Source organism: Pleurodeles waltl, chromosome 8 (assembly GCF_031143425.1).
Source record: "Pleurodeles waltl isolate 20211129_DDA chromosome 8, aPleWal1.hap1.20221129, whole genome shotgun sequence".
NCBI lineage: Eukaryota > Metazoa > Chordata > Amphibia > Caudata > Salamandridae > Pleurodeles > Pleurodeles waltl.
In genome coordinates this window covers 1404877512-1404895243 of record NC_090447.1, presented here as the reverse complement: position 1 = coordinate 1404895243, position 17732 = coordinate 1404877512, and the positions used below count along the sequence as shown (strand labels likewise).

At 44.6% G+C, this 17732-nt stretch overlaps 1 protein-coding gene across 3 annotated transcripts in view; it reads right to left on the bottom strand.

Annotated features, from left to right (window-relative positions):
- Positions 1-17732, bottom strand: part of ITSN1 (intersectin 1) — a 1130286-nt gene that overhangs the window by 384155 nt on the left and 728399 nt on the right. For all 3 annotated transcript variants that reach the window (XM_069202488.1, XM_069202489.1, XM_069202490.1), the window contains exon 24: positions 3932-4014. In XM_069202488.1, coding sequence (XP_069058589.1) covers positions 3932-4014 — 83 coding nt within the window. The remainder of the gene's footprint in view (positions 1-3931; positions 4015-17732) is intronic.

Genomic DNA, 17732 nt, shown 5'->3' with positions numbered 1-17732 from the left:
AGCGGAAAATCCAGATCCTAAGGAGGTTATAGTAGCATTTGATCAGATTTGCTTGGAAATTAATTGTAATCTCCAGGCTAAATCTAGCCAGAAGGCGCTAGAGGGCAATAGATGGTTTGATAAGGAATGCTCTAAAGCACATGGTGTACTACTAAAGGCATTAAAAACTATTCCTAAAGATCGATCAAAAATAGTAAATGCTAGGAAAGTGTATAAAATAACTATTCTAGAGAGGAAAAGGACTCTGAAAGATAACGCCTTGGCTCAACTCTTGGATCCAGATACCCTAAAAAACAGTGGTTTATTCTGGAAAATAATAAATCAGCCCTTTTTTTCTGATGAAACCAATACTCCTTTAGAGGCAAACATTCCAGATGAGGGCTGGATAAAACACTTTAGTCAGATATACTCTAATATTGGTCCTCCTGGTGGAATTTTAGCAGATGAAGTTGGGGAAATCTCCCCTGACAAGGATGCAGTTATTTTTGCAGTTGCAGAGGTTGAAAGGGCTATAGACTTAATCACAAAAAACAAAGCCCCGGGCCCAGATGGGGTACCTGGGGACGTTTTTAAAAGTTTTCCGAAATTTTGGTCTAAGGTATTATGCAAGGTTTTTAATAATCTTGCATTTGATAAAATCCCGTCTTCCTGGAAGAAATCTATAATTATACCAGTGTTTAAAAAGGGTAATAGGCAAGACCCATCTTGCTACAGGCCGATTTCACTGATTGATTCCTCAGTGAAAATTTTAGGTCGAGTTATTCTAAATAAACTGAACGATTGGTTAACAGAGAAAGGGGTCCTAGCAGATGTGCAGTATGGTTTTAGACCTAAAAGGAGTACTATAGATCAAGGCTTGAATTTGTATTTATTAATAGAGAAATACACGAAGGCGAAGGAGGGTTCCATGTATCTGGGGTTCATGGACCTCTCGTTAGCCTTTGATCTTGTAAATCGATCTAAATTATGGAAAATCTTACTTGACATGGGACTGGACAAGGCTCTTGTTAACCTCTTAGTAGATTTACATACTGACCTAACAGCTTCTGTTAGAGTTACTACTGCGGGGCGATGCACTAGCCACTTTAACTCAGAAAGGGGAGTCAGGCAGGGGTGCATTCTGGCTACCCTCCTTTTTACTATTTATATAAATGCCTTGGAATCCACACTAAAAGATGCTACCCAGGACACCCCACGGATAGGAGAACTCGGTATTCCGGTTCTCCTATACGCGGACGATGCTGTCCTGCTTTCTCGTACTGGTGTTGGTCTTCAACGATTATTGGACGCCTTTGAGGTTTTTATGACTTCCCTGGATTTAAAGATCAACGTTAAAAAGTCCCAGATTATGATCATGGGCAAGGGTAATAAAAATAAACTCCCCAAAATTTTTACTTGTGGGAGGCAAGAACTGTGTAGAGTAGCAATATTTCCATACTTAGGGATCACTTTCGATGAGAAAGGTTCCTGGGGCCCCCAGATAAAAAATAGAAATGTTGCCCTTGTAAAGTCGTCTTCTGCTCTTCGGGGTTTTATGAATAAACTCGGGGCGAGGCCAATTGTTAGTTTGCTAAAAATTTATGAAGCAAAATGCCTTGCAATAGCAACGCATGGAAGTGCGATATGGGGCTATTGCTCTATGGAAAGTATACAGATCACGGAAAATAAATTTTTAAGATCGGTTCTCTCTCTTCCCCAGTCTACTTCCACACACATTGTCCATACTGAATTGGGTGTGGGCTACATTTCAGACTTGATCAAACTGGCCCCCGTTCTAGCCTGGCTAAAGATCTGTCTGAATCAAGAAATTCCGCTCAACCACTCTATTTTAAAAGATTGCCTGCAGCTGGATAAAGTAAATAAAATAGCGTGGCTAGTTTATATCAAAAATTGTTTTGTTAGATTAGGGAGATCGGATCTTTTTTACTCCCCGGAATCAATAACTGTTAAAGATATTGGACTGATTAAAAGCATGATGAAAGATCTGTTATGTTTAGAAAGAGAACAAGCTGAATATGAGAAACCATCGGTGCGGGCCAGTATCATTTTGAGTACTTATGTGGGACCTGAATTATATTTGTCTATTGTAAATCAACCCTTCCACCGGTTTCTACTTACACGTTTTCGGTTTAACCTGATCCATCTAACTCTTGGCCACTTTCAAACCTCGTCTCCTCTGGAAAAAGGAACGCCGTGTAATTGTGATAATTTTTCGATCCTGAATACAATGCATTTTTTTGTGATTTTGTGACCATTACGCGGCCTTAAGAAAGAAATATTTGTTCCCAATTTTAAAGGAGGAGGGGTTTATACAGGCCAAACCTGCCCTCTTGTTCTTACAGTTATTGCAGACCCCTAGGATTATGTTCCATGTTGCTAGTTTTTTAGTGGGAGCTGTTAGGGTTAATAAAAAGAAGTTCGCCATCAATCCGATTATTTTATTGTAATGAATTGAGTGATTAATTAACTTTTTATAGGAAAGGTAATTTTTGAGAATCTGGGAGAATATTAATGTTTCACGTTAAATGATGTTTTTAGGATGTTTTATTTTACTGACCCCCCTTTTTAAACATTGTAGATAATATGAATTGTTGATTGCCTGTAATATTTGATTGTACTGTTTTTTTGTCTTTTTATGATATTTATTTATCGAAATAAAGTACTTTGACTGACTGACTGACTATAGAGTGCACCGCACCACTGCAGTGTTTTCTGGGAACGTCCTATTACACTCTGTCTAAATTCCTCCAGTTAGGAAATGCAGTTCCAATAAAATAAGAACTGGCTCCATGTCACAGTGGTACTGGAAGGAATACCACATGCATTTCAGGTTGTGGAGAGGGAAGCAACGTGGCCTCTCAGCGCTACTGCTGATTAGAGTTCAATAAGACACCTTCTTTGAAGAGGAAAAGCAGTTGTAACTTCACTAATGGGGTCAGTATTCGCTTCCTTCCCTTAAGGTGCTTGAGCAAAGGTGTCGAGTCGGATTACTGTATCGTGGGATGCATACACTGTACGCAGTGGTCTCATCTGGAGTGCAGTTGCACTACTCTTAACCATTTTGTTTCGTAAGGACCAGTTATACAGTACATCCTGGTACCCTAGTCTCACTGCTTTTGCAATGAAAGAGACATGCTTGCTAGCTAAAGTAGTTGTGAATGAATCCCAAAGCTATTCGCACTCAGCATAGGTGTCCAGCCCTCTGACCATGACTCAGCAGCCCTTTCCACCACAAGCTGTGCAATCCAAATTAGGTGCATCAGTTTAAAAAAAAAAGTAACATTAGGTTTGAAAATTCCACGACATAGCAGGCACTTAGGGATTCAAGGCTGCAGCAGATGGAAAAAGTAACTCAAGAAGGGGTTACTCCTCTCACTAGTGCCTCAATCCATTGCGCTGAAGCTAAACAAGGTTGAAGAGGCCTCTGGGACATCATGCCCCAACCATTAGGGGAAAATGTATTTTTATAAGTTTTAGTTCTCCTGTTCTCAACTTCTAGTTAGCATACCACAGTGGCAGGACTGGAAAATGCTTGGGAAAGCTGTTCAATATGGCACTATTTGCGCCAGAACAGGAATACCATATGCAACCATGCTGCCTTTTCTTAAGGAGGTGAGCTCCCATGACAGGTTCCCATTTTGTCCTTACTGGTGTAGAGTGAAACGTACTTCTTTCATGTTCAGCAATTTAGTACCACAGATGCTTAAGGTGCATTATCATTCGTTTTTTAGCTGTTATTTTAATTGTCACTATGGGCATCACAAACCACGCTGTTACATCGTTCAGTTACTATGTAGAGCAGAAAGGACACACAGAAGAGACAGCAGAAACCAACATGATCATACTAGCAATTAATGTGGCTGACAAGCACTGTAGCAGATTGTTCATTGAGACATATATATGTGAAATAAAAGACAAGTAGAATGCTTACCTTCACCAGAAACTGCTGTTTTTAACGTTGGTGATGCAACTCTTTTTACGCTTGCAGGACTTTCTGACGATGTTGAATCAATGCTTTATCAAAAGGGGAAAGTTTGAGTGAGTTTATTTTTGCAGGCCAGAGTACTGAAAATAGATAACTAGGTGGTAGCATTGCCAAACCAACTTTTAATAAAGTATTACCTTTTACTTCCAACTTAAACAGTAACCCTACATGTATATTACTTTAAAACAAACTGCAATAACTGAGAACCCAATTCAAAAACATGTTAGCTGACCTTCGTAGATGCTAGGTGCACAAATAAGTAATTCTAAGGGTCACACATTTTGAGCTTGATTCACTGATCACAACAATGGACACTTACATCCACTGATACAACTGCGAGCAATCCAGTAGTACAGTGGGGAGAAAAATAGGGTGGTGAATACAGTAGATGGATGGATCGAAATCTGCATCTTTGTGAGCATTCACAGATGATTTTCAGGGTGCTTCCTAATGTGAGAAAAGAGGGAATAACCCTACAATTGTAGACTGTGTAAAAAAAGTTTTCTACAGGATAAAATATTTAACTCTTGATAAAAAAAAGTAAGCAATCTGAAAATTTTATTATGACAGATTGCTTGCAGGAGTAAATTTGGTGGAAGAGTATGAAAGGAAATCTAAGATGTTCAAGTATTGGCAAACTCCCCTGAAGGAGGCCTGGAAATCTCCAAATGTTGGTGGAAATACAATAGAAATATTATCGTCTTTTTATCTAAGCTTTTCAGCTTGATTACAGGGAAACCAGCTCCTGCAGTAGTTTACATTATCTTTGTTTTGGGTATGGTTAGGGTGTAGGAAAGTGCCTCTTTTAACATGGTCAAACCCCCCTTCCCCCTCAACTTTATGCCTGGTTTCTGGTGCAATTGCGACTGAAAGTACATTGGGTCCCTGCTAAATAGGTCCCCAGTGCCAGATCTCTTTCCCCAAAACTGCACAGTCGTTTTTCCCAATTGGCAAACCTTTAGCTACCACTGTGTAAGTCTCTAGTAAATGGTACTCCTGGTACCTAGGGCATGGGGAACTAAAGGAAGGCTAAGTTCACCCAGTGCTGCTTTCGTAGGCTATGCGCCTCGGTGCAGAACTACAATGAAAACACGACATGGCACAAAGCCTGCATGCACTGTCCCCTTTAAACTGCATGCAGTATAGGTAAATCACCCCTGTAACAGGCCTTCCAGTCCTAAAGGCATGATGCATTATATTACATGTGAGGCATACCTGAATTAGCAGATATGCCCCTGCTATGTCTTTGTCAATTCTCAGACATAGTAAGTGAACAGGGAAGCCATTTTAAGTGCATGTGCTGGACACTGGTCATTATGAGTTCCCCAGCTACATGATGGCTTCACTGAAAATAGGGATGTTTGGTATGAAACATCTTGTATTAATAATCCCTCACTGAATCCTGGGATGGATTTATTAATACATACACTCAGAAGGCACCTTAGAGGTGCCCCCTGAAAAACTACCAACTCTGAGCATGGGCACTGACTGGTCAAAACCAGTGCAACCACCTTAGACAGAGTTCTGTCCCTCCTGAGGTGAGAGCCAATGCTCCTCTCCCAGGCATGAAGGACATTCCAGGCCAGGGAGCTTCAAAGGCCTTGCTGCCTGTGAAATGCGACCCAGGCCTCCCCAAATTGTAGAGAAAGCCAGCAACCACTTCCTAACCCCCCACTTTTGGCTGCAGAACTGGTGGGAAAATTAGTTAAATTAGGAGAAGTGCCCACTTCGTGCCAGTTCCACCCCTAAGGTGGACAAGCTGAAGTGGACACTACTTTTTTAATTCCTCCATCTGTGTGGAAGGAATTAGATGGGACTAGGGCTATGCCCACTTCCCAAACAAAGTGGTCATAAGAAGGGTGCAGTCACTCTAAAGGTGAGTAGCCCATTGCCTACCACCTGGCACTCCCTGTAATGCCCCTAAATTTAGTATTTAGGAGGCATCCCTGAACCCCAGAACTCACATTCCCACTAACCTAAGAACAGCCAGACACCACAGAAATTTCACCATCAGAGAAAGCTCAAGATACCAACTGACTTGGCTCCAGCCCCATCAGCCTGTCAGCAGCCCTTGAAGAACCTGCACCCAAAAAGATGACTTGTCTTTCAGCCCAGTGACTTCCAAGTCCTTGGGAGGACTGTTTGCCTTTGATACAGATCAAGAACTCCCATGGACAGCAGACCTATCCAAATGAAACCAACTCCAAAGAAGAAGTCTGTCTGAGGACCGGCAAAACTGTCTCTGGATCCACCTCTCCACCCAACGCCCACGGCCTGAGTCCAAATGGCTCACCAGTCCTGTGAAGGTTCCCCAGTGCTTCTGAACAAGAGTCCACTGTGGGCCGACCCCTGCAAACTCCACAGTGACACCTGCAGCCTCAATCTGAGGACTCTCCCTGACTGCGACGTGCCTGGTAAGTGGTTTCTGATACCAAAAGACACCCCTGCACCCAGAGCCATTGGGCCTTGGGGAGCTGGACCGTTGGTGTCCCTATGACCCCTGGTATCTCTACTTACCTGGGCAGCTGTGGAATGACTTGGTAGGGATCCTGGCCAGAGCCTGCAGTCAGTTGCTGAAACTGAAGATCTCCATTGGATAACATTAGGCGACCGACGCTGTATTGGCACTCTGAACCCACCACCCATGTGGCGCTGAGGGTGTAATTTTGGTGCTGCCTTCTGAGCCCTCTTGCACTTACCTCAACTCCAGGAGATCAACACTGATCCTGCTTTAATCACCCCTGAATAGCGCTTCATTGGTTACCCCCGGTCTCCATTGGTTAACATTGGGCACCAGACACAGAATTAAACCTCTGCACCCGGCTTCCCCTGTGCCACTGTGGGTGCACTCTTGGTACCGATTTAAATCTTGCCTGGTGGTTACCTAAAACCCCGAAGACTGATTTGTAAGTCATATACTTACCTGCAAAACTGCATTCTTGTTTTGGTCCCATAGGTTAACATTGAAGGCTTTAAAAACTGAACTGTGTCGATTTGTGAATCTGAAAAGTATTTTTAATTTAAGAACTGCTTACCTTGTAACGAAGTTCTTTGGTTCAAAGCAAATATAAAAGCAACTGTTTTTTTTCTAAATTGGTCTTGGATTTATTCTTTGAGTGTGTGTCATTAATTGCCTCTGTGGGTACAGCAGATGCTTAACACGACTCCTTGATAAGCCTAACTGCTCACTTACACTACCACACAGAGCATTATGCCTATATATTTTTGCCTCTGCAAGTTTTGGGGATCCATTGGTCTCTCTGCACAGTGTACTTTATTTTAGTGCACTATATAGAGATCCAGCTTCCTACATTGGTGGAACAGCAGTGGCTTCTACAACTTTGCGTTCGTTGATACCACTTGGTCCATAAGTGACTACACAAGTAAATCCAAAATGTGCCTTTAGATAAATTGCATTTTTGAATTGGATATTTTTCCAAATTCCTAAAAGTACTGTTAGGACCCTGGTTAGGTTCCTGTAGTTTAACAGTAAAAACTTTAAAAACGTGCTTCTGGACTGCAAAAACTAGGATATCTTCTCTAGCTCAAAAAGGTCCCCACTTTAGTAAAATGAGTACCTCAGAGGACAGGGGGGTGGAGCTCAATGTCACCCCTTACCTGCAGCTATCAAACAAGCAGTTAAGGGCCCTCTGTAAAATGTGCAGAATAAAAACAAGCTTGAACCCTACAAGTGCAAGGCTCCCGGAGCTACTGTCAGAGTATGACCAGGCTCATCCTTCTGATGAGGCCACTGATCCTGGAACTCAGAATCAAACAAGTGAGGAGGAAGAAGGGGACCCTCCTCAACTTGAAATAGAGGAACCTGCACCCCAAGTGTCTAGGACACCTCCCTCTAGCGAGGATGGCTCAGGTACCTCAAGATCTAGACAGACTCTCTAACGATGATGCCTGCTTAGAGAAGCTATCTAAGAGACCGGACCTGGAACACAGGATCTTAGCTATAGTGAGGGAAAGAGCAGAAATGGGTTTAACAGCCATGAATGGTGGCAGCAATATCATAACTCGGGACAGAGTAGAGCACTGTGACCCTAAAATCCTCAAAGAGATTTTCCCCAAATATGAGGAAGGTGATAACATCACCATGTGGTTCACAGCCTATGAGAAGGCCTGTGTTTTTAGAAAACCTAAGAAAGAGTACCGGGGAACCCTCCTTTGGGAACTGTTCTTAGGAAACTGTAGAGATAGACTACTCACACTGAATGAGGCATATGCAACCTGCTATGATTTAATGAAGGCTAACCCGATTGAGGGATTTGGGTTGACTCCAGAGGAGTACAGAATCAGATCCAGGGAGACTCGAAAAACCCAGAGTCAATCCTTGGTTGATTTTGTGGACTTCTCAGTGAAAACTAATGTGCATGATTATGAAGGGCTTTACAATTTAATGATGAAAGAGCGTCTGTTGAGTAATTGTGTTCAAGAAAAGTTGTACCAGTACCTGGTAGACCTAGGCCCACTTTCTCCTCAAGAGTTTGGGAAGAAGGCAGACCACTTGGTCAAAACAAGGGTGACCTAAACTTCCACTGGTGGGGGAGGGGCACAAGAAAGACCAAAAGCCTCCACAAGGGAAAGAGGGTAACTAAAACAAGAACAAAGAGTCTTCTAAAGGCCCCCATAAACCCGCAAGACTCTTCCCAGCCCATGGGTGGGTACAAAGGGAAAAATTGGGATCCCAGAAAGGCTTGGTGCCATAACTGCAAAACCAATAGACATCAAACTGGAGATCTTAACTGTCATAACAAAAATAATGCTTCTAGTGCACCTGCAGAAAATGCAGTGGTAAGTTTCGAGAGGGAAGCTCAAGTAGGCCATGACCATGTCAGTGAGTCTACTGAGGCAATTTTAGTCTAAGAGGGTAGGGTAGATGTAGCTGCTCTGGCTGTCTGACCCAGTCACCTGGAAAAGTAAAGACGACAGCCTCATATAAATGGGATTCAAGTTAAAGCACTGAGAGACATTGGTGCCAGTGACTCCATGGTGACTGAACAACTGGTGTCTTCAGAACAGTATCTTCCTTGAGAGACATACTGTCTTCAACGCTGACAATCAGGCTGAGGCCCATCCCATGGCAATGGTGTCCTTAAAATGGGGAAGGATTACTGGACAAAAGAAGGTGGTTTTATCTCCTGCTATACCTGTCCAATGTCTTCTAGGGAATGATCTGGAGTCCTCAGCCTGTGCTGAGGTAGAAAGAAAGACCCATGCAGCTATGCTGGGTATCCCTGAGTGGATATGCGTCAAATCCAGAGCAAAGCACAGGGTGAAAAAGTAGATTTGAAGCCTGGGATAATAGCCCAAGCTACCAAGAGAAATGGCAGGCAGACTGAGGGACCTGCTGCTTCCAAACAGGTCACAGAGCAGGATCTCTCTCCTCAGGGAGAAGACCTAACAGCCCCAGAGGGAACTGAGCCTCAGGAGCGTGGGCCTTACACAGCAGAGCTTCTGGAACCAGAGGAACCCTCTAGGGAAGATCTGAGCCAGGGACAACAAACCTGTCCCACTCTTGAAGGCCTGAGGCAGCAGGTTGCTGCACAGAAAAATTATGTTAGTGGCACCCACAGGACCTATTGAGAGAAGGGGCTCCTATATACTGAGGCCAGGGACCTTAAACCTTGTGCCATCAGGAGACTGGTAGTGCCTCAGCAATGAAAGAAGTTTCTCCTAACATTGGCCCATGACATCCCCTTAGCTGGGCATTTTGGCCAGAAAAAACATGGAGTTGGTTGGTCATCCACTTCTACTGGTCAGGCATGTCCCAGAAAGTAAAAGCGTTTTGTAACTCCTGTTCCACCTGTCAGGCTAGTGGCAAAACAGGTGGACAACTAAAGGCCCCCTTAATTCCACTTCCAGTGGTTGCCTTTGAAAGGGTTGGGATTGTTATTGTTGGTCCCCTTGACCTTACATCAGTATCAGGGAACAGATTTATACTGGTGGTAGTGGGTCATGCCACCAGGTACCCTGATAAAATCCCCCCCTAAGGACTACTACTGTCTGTGTAATAGCTAGAGCCCTCATTGATATATTTTTTTACCAGAGTGGGCTTTCCTAAGGAGATGGTGTCAGACAGAGATGCTAACTTCATGTCTGGCTACCTGTAGCACTTGTGGGCCTAATGTGGTGTGACCTATAAGTTCAACACCCCATATTATTCCCAGTGCAATGGGCTTGCTGAGAGATTTAACAAGACACTTAAAGGCATGAATGGTGGGCTCCCTGAAAAACTCAGGAGATGGAATGTCCTACTTCCATGCCTGCCATTTGCCTACAGGGAAGTGCCACAGAAGAGAGAGGGTTTCTCCCTATGTGAACTTTTATTTGAACATCCTGTTAGGGACCACTTTGCTTCGTGAAGGAAGGATGGAGCGACCTCCCAGGAAGCCCAAGCAAGACATAGTGATTATGTACTTGACCTACGTTCAAGGATGGCTTAGTACATGAAAAAAGGCAAACATAATCCTTGAGGCCAGCCAAGAGTTGTAGAAGTTATGGTTTGGCCATAAAGCTGCACAGCTGCACTCGTTGAATAACAACCTGCTCAGAAGGTATGGGTGCTGGGGCCGGTGGCCTCTAGGGCCCACCAGGATAAATGAAGTGGACCCTATCCCATCCTAGAAAAGAAAGGGGAAGTCACCTATCAGGTGGACTTTGGCATTTGCAAGAATCCCAAGAGGGTAATCCATGTAAAGAGTAAGAAACCCTACCATGACAGAGCTGAGCTGACCATGCTTATGGTCACAAATCAGGGACAGGAAATTGAGTGGGAACTTCTCTCAGATCATCTCGCCAGTAATACTAAAGATGGCTCAGTGAGGGAGTAATCTTTTCAGAAACCCTCTCTGATCCACAACAGACTGACATCAGGTAGGTCTTGCACCAGTTTGCTAAACTCTCATCTTTGACTCTTGGCAGGACTACCTGGTGTACCCATGACGTGGACACCGAAGACAGTTTACCTGTCAAAAACAAAATATACAGATAATCTGACCATGTCAACGAGAGCATCAAAGCTGAAGTTAGCAAGATATTGGAAGTGGGAGTCACTGAGCACTCAAAGACCTTGGGCCGGCCCAGTTGTGCTAGTCCCCAAACCCCATTCCTAGGGTGGAAAGAAACAGAGGAGGTTCTATGTGGACTATAGAGGTCTCAATTCAATGACCAAGACAGATGCCCACCTAATTCCAAGAGGAGATGAACTCATTGACAGATTGGGAGCAGCCAAAATATCGGAGTACTTTTGATCTCACATCAGGGTACTGGCAGATAGGCCTGACTCCAAGAGCAAAAGGAAGAGCTGCATTCTCCACTCTTGATGGGCATTATTAGTTCACTGTTATGCCCTTCGGTCTCAAGAATGCCCATATCTAGATGAAAGTGCTGTCTTCAGCTCTACCTGGCAGGATCACCTGACCTGCCTCAGAAAGGCCCTTTGAGGCTCTAAAAACTGCAGGCCTCACTATCAAGGCAAGCAAGTACCAGATAGGGCAGGGTCAGGTTGTATACATGGGACACCTGGTAGGTAGGGGCCAAGCTCAACCACTCCAACCCAAGATCCAAACAATTCTGGACTGGGAAGTTCCAACAACCCAGACCAAAGTCAGGGCATTCCTTGGCTTGACTGGGTATTATAGAAGATTTGTGAAAGTTTGTGTACCATTGTGGCATACCTCACAGAACTAACAGTCACAAACATGGCCAAAAAGGTAAACTGGACAATCAGCTGTCGAAAGGCCTTTCCTTCAGGGTGTGAAGGAAGCAATGTGCTCAGCACCTGTTCTAAAGGCACCAGATTACTCTAAGCAGTTCATTGTGCAGACAGATGCCTCTTAACATGGGATAGGAGCAGTCCTGTCCCAAATCAATGATGATAGCCATGACCAACCTGTTGCTTTCGTTAGCAGGTGGTTATCTCCCGAGAGCAGTGTTGGAGTGCCATTGAAAGGGAAGCCTTCACTGTGGTTTGGTCCCTGAAGAAGCTGGGACCATACTTGTTTGGTTCTCACTTCCTATTTCAGACTGACCACAGGCCTCTCAGATGGCTAATGCAAATAGAAGGTGAAAACCCCAAACTGTTAAGGTGGTCCATCTCCCTACAGGGAATGGGCTTTACAGTGGAACACAGACTTGGGACTGACCATGCCAATACAGATGGTCTTTCCAGGTTCTTCCACTTAGAAGAAGGCTCTCCTGGGAAGGGTTAGCTTTGTCCTCTTTGGTTTGGGAAGGGGGTATGTAGGAAAGGGCCTCTTTTGACATGGTCACCCCACCCCCCCCCCACCCACACACACTTTTTGCCTGGTTTCTGGTGCACTTTCGACTGAAACTTCACTGGGTCCCTGCTAAACAAGTCCCCGATGCCAGATTTCTTTCCCCAAAGCTGCAGTCGTTTTTCCCAATTGGCAAACCTTTAGCTCTACAATGTAAGTCTCTAGTAAATGGCACCCCTGGCACCAAGGGCATAGGGTACTACAGGAAGGCCTCTGAGGTCTACAGCATGAATTGTGCCACCCTCAGGGACTCTCCCACTAAATGCACCCAGTGCTGCTTTCACAAGCTGCGTGTCTTGGTGCAGAACTAAAATGAAAACACAACATGGTAAACAGCCTATGCGGCCTGTCCTCATTCCACTATATGCAATATATGTAAATCACCCCTCTAGCAAGCCTTCCAGCCCTAAAGGAAGGGTATTGAAAATGTCACTTACCCAGTGTACATCTGTTTGTGGCATCAGTCGCAGTAGATTCGCATGTTTTGCAATAGCTCGCCATCTGGTGTTGGGCCGGAGTGTTACAAGTTGTTTTTCTTCGAAGAAGTCTTTCGAGTCACGGGACCGAGTGACTCCTCCTCTTGTCTCCATTGCGCATGGGCGTCGACTCCATCTTCGATTGTTTTTCCCCGCAGAGGGTGAGGTAGGAGTTGAATTGTAGTAATAGTGCCCATGCAATGGAGTGACTAAGTATGCACCTATTTAAGGTTGAGATGATACATATATAAATAATTGAAGGTAACTTCCAAACTGCTACAGGATCCCGGGGAGGCGGGTGGGCACATGCGAATCTACTGCGACTGATGCCACGAACAGATGTACACTGGGTAAGTGACATTTTCAGTTCGATGGCATCTGTCGCTGTAGATACGCATGTTTTGCATAGACTAGTAAGCAGTTATCTCCCCAAAAGCGGTGGATCAGCCTGTAGGAGTGGAAGTAGTCTGAAATAATGTTCTTAGTACGGCTTGACCTACTGTGGCTTGTTGTGCGGATAACACGTCTACACAGTAGTGCTTGGTGAATGTGTGAGGCGTAGACCATGTGGCTGCCTTACATATTTCTTGCATTGGGATGTTTCCTAGAAAGGCCATGGTAGCACCTTTCTTTCTGGTTGAGTGTGCCCTTGGTGTAATGGGCAGCTGTCGTTTAGCTTTAAGGTAGCAGATTTGGATGCATTTAACTATCCATCTGGCTATACCTTGTTTTGATATTGGGTTTCCTGCATGAGGTTTTTGAAATGCAATAAATAGTTGTTTAGTCTTTCTGATGTTTTTTGTTCTGTCAATGTAATACATCAATGCTCTTTTGACATCTAATGTATGTAGTGCCCTTTCAGCTACGGTATCTGGCTGTGGAAAGAACACTGGAAGTTCCACTGTTTGATTTAGATGGAACGGTGAAATAACCTTTGGCAAAAATTTAGGATTGGTCCTTAAGACGACCTTATTCTTGTGTAGTTGTATAAAAGGTTCTTGTATTGTAAACGCTTGAATCTCGCTTACTCTTCTTAGGGAAGTAATGGCGATGAGAAATGCCACCTTCCAGGTTAGGAACTGTATGTCGCAGGAGTGCATGGGTTCAAAAGGTGGACCCATAAGTCTAGTTAGGACAACATTTAGGTTCCATGAAGGAACAGGAGGTGTTCTTGGTGGTATAATTCTCCTAAGGCCCTCCATGAATGCTTTAATGACTGGTATCTTATATAGGGAAGTTGAATAGGTAGTCTGCAGGTATGCAGATATTGCTGCAAGGTGTATTTTAATGGAAGAGAAAGCCAGGTTAGATTTTTGTAAGTGAAGCAAGTAACCCACTACATGTTCTGGAGTTGTGTGTAATGGTTGTATTTGATTAATATGGCAGTAGCAAACAAACCTCTTCCATTTACTTGCATAGCAGTGCCTGGTGGATGGCCTTCTGGCTTGTTTTATGACTTCCATACATTCTTGGGTAAGTTGTAAGTGCCCGAATTCTGGGATTTCAGGAGCCAGATTGCTAGATTCAGCGATGCTGGATCTGGGTGTCTGATCTTTTGGTTGTGCTGTGTCAACAGATCTGGCCTGTTGGGCAATTTGATGCAGGGTACTACTGATAGGTCTAGCAGCGTTGTGTACCAGGGTTGCCTTGCCCAAGTTGGTGCTATCAATATGAGTTTGAGTTTGTTTTGACTGAGTTTGTTTACCAGGTAAGGAAGGAGAGGGAGAGGAGGAAAAGCGTAAGCAAATATCCCTGACCAGTTCATCCATAGGGCATTGCCTTGGGACTGTTTGTGTGGGTATCTGGATGCGAAGTGTTGGCATTTTGCGTTCTCCCTTGTCGCAAACAAGTCTATCTGAGGTGTTCCCCAGAGTTTGAAATAAGTGTTCAGTATTTGGGGGTGAATTTCCCATTCGTGGACCTGTTGGTGATCTCGAGAGAGATTGTCTGCGAGTTGATTTTGGATCCCTGGTATAAACTGTGCAATTAGGCGAATTTGGTTGTGAATTGCCCAATGCCAAATCTTTTGTGCTAGCAGGCTTAACTGCGTGGAGTGCGTCCCTCCCTGCTTGTTTAGATAATACATTGTTGTCATGTTGTCTGTTTTGACGAGAATGTATTTGTGAACTATTATTGGTTGGAAAGCTTTTAGTGCTTGAAAAACTGCTAGAAGTTCTAGGTGATTGATATGCAGTTTTGTTTGATGTACGTTCCATTGTCCTTGTATGCTGAGTTGATCGAGGTGTGCTCCCCACCCTGTCATGGAAGCATCTGTTGTTATTACGTATTGTGGCACTGGGTCTTGGAAAGGCCGCCCTTTGTTTAAATTTATGTTGTTCCACCACAGAAGCGAGAGGTAAGTTTGGCGGTCTATTAACACCAGATCTAGAAGGTGACCCTGTGCTTGTGACCATTGTGATGCTAGGCACTGTTGTAAGGGCCTCATGTGCAGTCTTGCGTTTGGGACAATGGCTATGCATGAAGACATCATGCCTAGGAGTTGTAGTACCATCTTTGCGTGTATTCTTTGTGTTGGATACATGCGTTGTATGATGGTGTTGAAATTTCGAATTCTTTGTGGACTTGGAGTGGCTACTCCTTTTGATGTGTCTATTATGGCTCCTAGGTATTGTTGTACCTTGCGCGGCAGAATTTTGGATTTTGTGAAATTGACGGTGAACCCTAGTTTGAAGAGGGTTTGTATGATATGATTTGTGTGATTTGAGCACTGTATTAACGAATGGGCCTTGATTAGCCAGTCGTCTAGATATGGGAACACATGTATTTGCTGCCTTCTTATGTGTGCAGCGACTACCGCTAGACACTTGGTAAAGACTCTTGGTACGGTAGTTAATCCGAAAGGCAGTACCTTGAATTGGTAATGTATTCCCTTGAATACAAACCTTAGGTATTTCCTGTGCGATGGGTGTATTGGTATATGGAAATAAGCATCCTTGAGGTCTAAAGTTGCCATGTAGTCGTGTAGTTTTAGCAATGGCAATACTTCTTGTAGTGTGACCATGTGAAAGTGGTCTGATTTGATGAAAGTGTTCACTACTCTGAGGTCTAGGATTGGTCTCAGCGTTTTGTCCTTCTTTGGTATCAGAAAGTACAGTGAGTAAACTCCTGTCTTTATTTGTGTGTATGGCACTAATTCGATTGCATTCTTTTGCAATAGTGCCTGCACTTCTATCTCCAGGAGATTGGAATGGTGTGTTGTCAAATTTTGTGCTTTTGGTGGTATGTTTGGAGGGAATTGTAGGAATTCTATGCAATAACCATGTTGGATAATTGCTAGAACCCAAGTGTGTGTAGTGATTTCCTCCCATGCTTTGTAATAATGACTTATTCTTCCCCCCACTGGTGTTGTGTGGAGGGGGTGAGTGACATGTGAGTCACTGTTTAGTAGTAGGGGTTTTGGGGCTCTGAAATCTTCCTCTATTTCTAGGGAATTGCCCTCCTCTATATTGTCCCCGAAAACCTCCTCTATACTGTCCCTGGTAACTGGACGGTGTTGCTTGTGAGGTGCTGACTTGTGTGCTCTGACCCCGAAACCCCCCTCGAAAGGGTGTTTTACGGAATGTGCTATAATTCCCTCTGCTTTGCGGGGAGTAGAGTGCGCCCATGGCTTTGGCAGTGTCCGTATCTTTTTTGAGTTTCTCAATCGCCGTGTCCACTTCTGGACCGAACAGTTCTTTTTCATTAAAAGGCATATTGAGAACTGCTTGTTGAATCTCTGGTTTAAATCCAGACGTTCGGAGCCATGCATGCCTTCTGATAGTTACAGATGTATTAATTGTCCGTGCAGCTGTATCTGCAGCGTCCATGGAGGAGCGGATCTGGTTGTTGGAAATGGTCTGTCCCTCCTCAACCACTTGTTTTGCCCTATTTTGTAAGTCCTTGGGCAGATGTTCAATGAGATGTTGCATCTCGTCCCAGTGGGCTCTGTCATAGCGCGCAAGTAGTGCCTGGGAGTTCGCGATGCGCCACTGGTTTACAGCTTGTGCTGCGACTCTTTTACCAGCTGCATCGAACTTGCGGCTTTCTTTATCTGGGGGTGGTGCATCTCCAGATGTGTGAGAGTTGGCCCTTTTCCTAGCTGCTCCTACAACAACAGAGTCTGGTGGCAGCTGTGTAGTGATGAAAACCGGGTCTGTAGGAGGCGCCTTGTACTTTTTTTCCACCCTTGGTGTGATTGCCCTACTTTTGACCGGCTCCTTAAAGATTTCTTTCGCGTGCCGGAGCATACCAGGGAGCATAGGCAGGCTTTGGTAGGAGCTGTGGGTGGAGGAGAGTGTGTTGAATAAAAAATCATCCTCGACCTGTTCTGAGTGGAGGCTTACGTTGTGAAATTGTGCTGCTCTAGTCACCACTTGAGAATACGCGGTGCTGTCTTCTGGTGGAGATGGCTTCGTAGGGTATGCCTCTGGACTGTTATCTGACACTGGGGCGTCGTATAGGTCCCATGCGTCTTGATCTTGGTCACCCTGGCTTATGGTGGTGTGAGCTGGGGAGTGTGATGGAGTTCGTGCTGGTGAGACGTTAAGCACGGGCGGAGGAGAGGGTGGTGGGGTAACTCTTTTCACCACTTTTGGTTGTGGTGTCTGTTCAGTTTGGAACTCCAACCTTCTCTTTCTTCTAATGGGGGGAAGGGTGCTTATTTTTCCTGTCCCCTGCTGTATGAAGATACGCTTTTGCGTATGGTCCACATCAGTTGATTGTAGCTCTTCCTCAAACCTATGCTTTCGCATTTGGGAGGTTAGCGAGTGCTCTTCTGTATAAGAGCCTGAAGCTGGGTCGCTTGCAGTTTGTTTCGGCACCGAAACCCTGTCTGCGTGTTTTTTCGGCTCCGAGGTGACTTTTTTCTTTTTCGGGGCCGAAACCTCTCGGCGTCGATCTTCTTCGGTGCCGCTGTCTCGGCGTCGAGCCGTGTCCACACTGGCATCTCGGTGTCGAGGCTTGTCTCCAGCACTTTCTCGGTCCAGA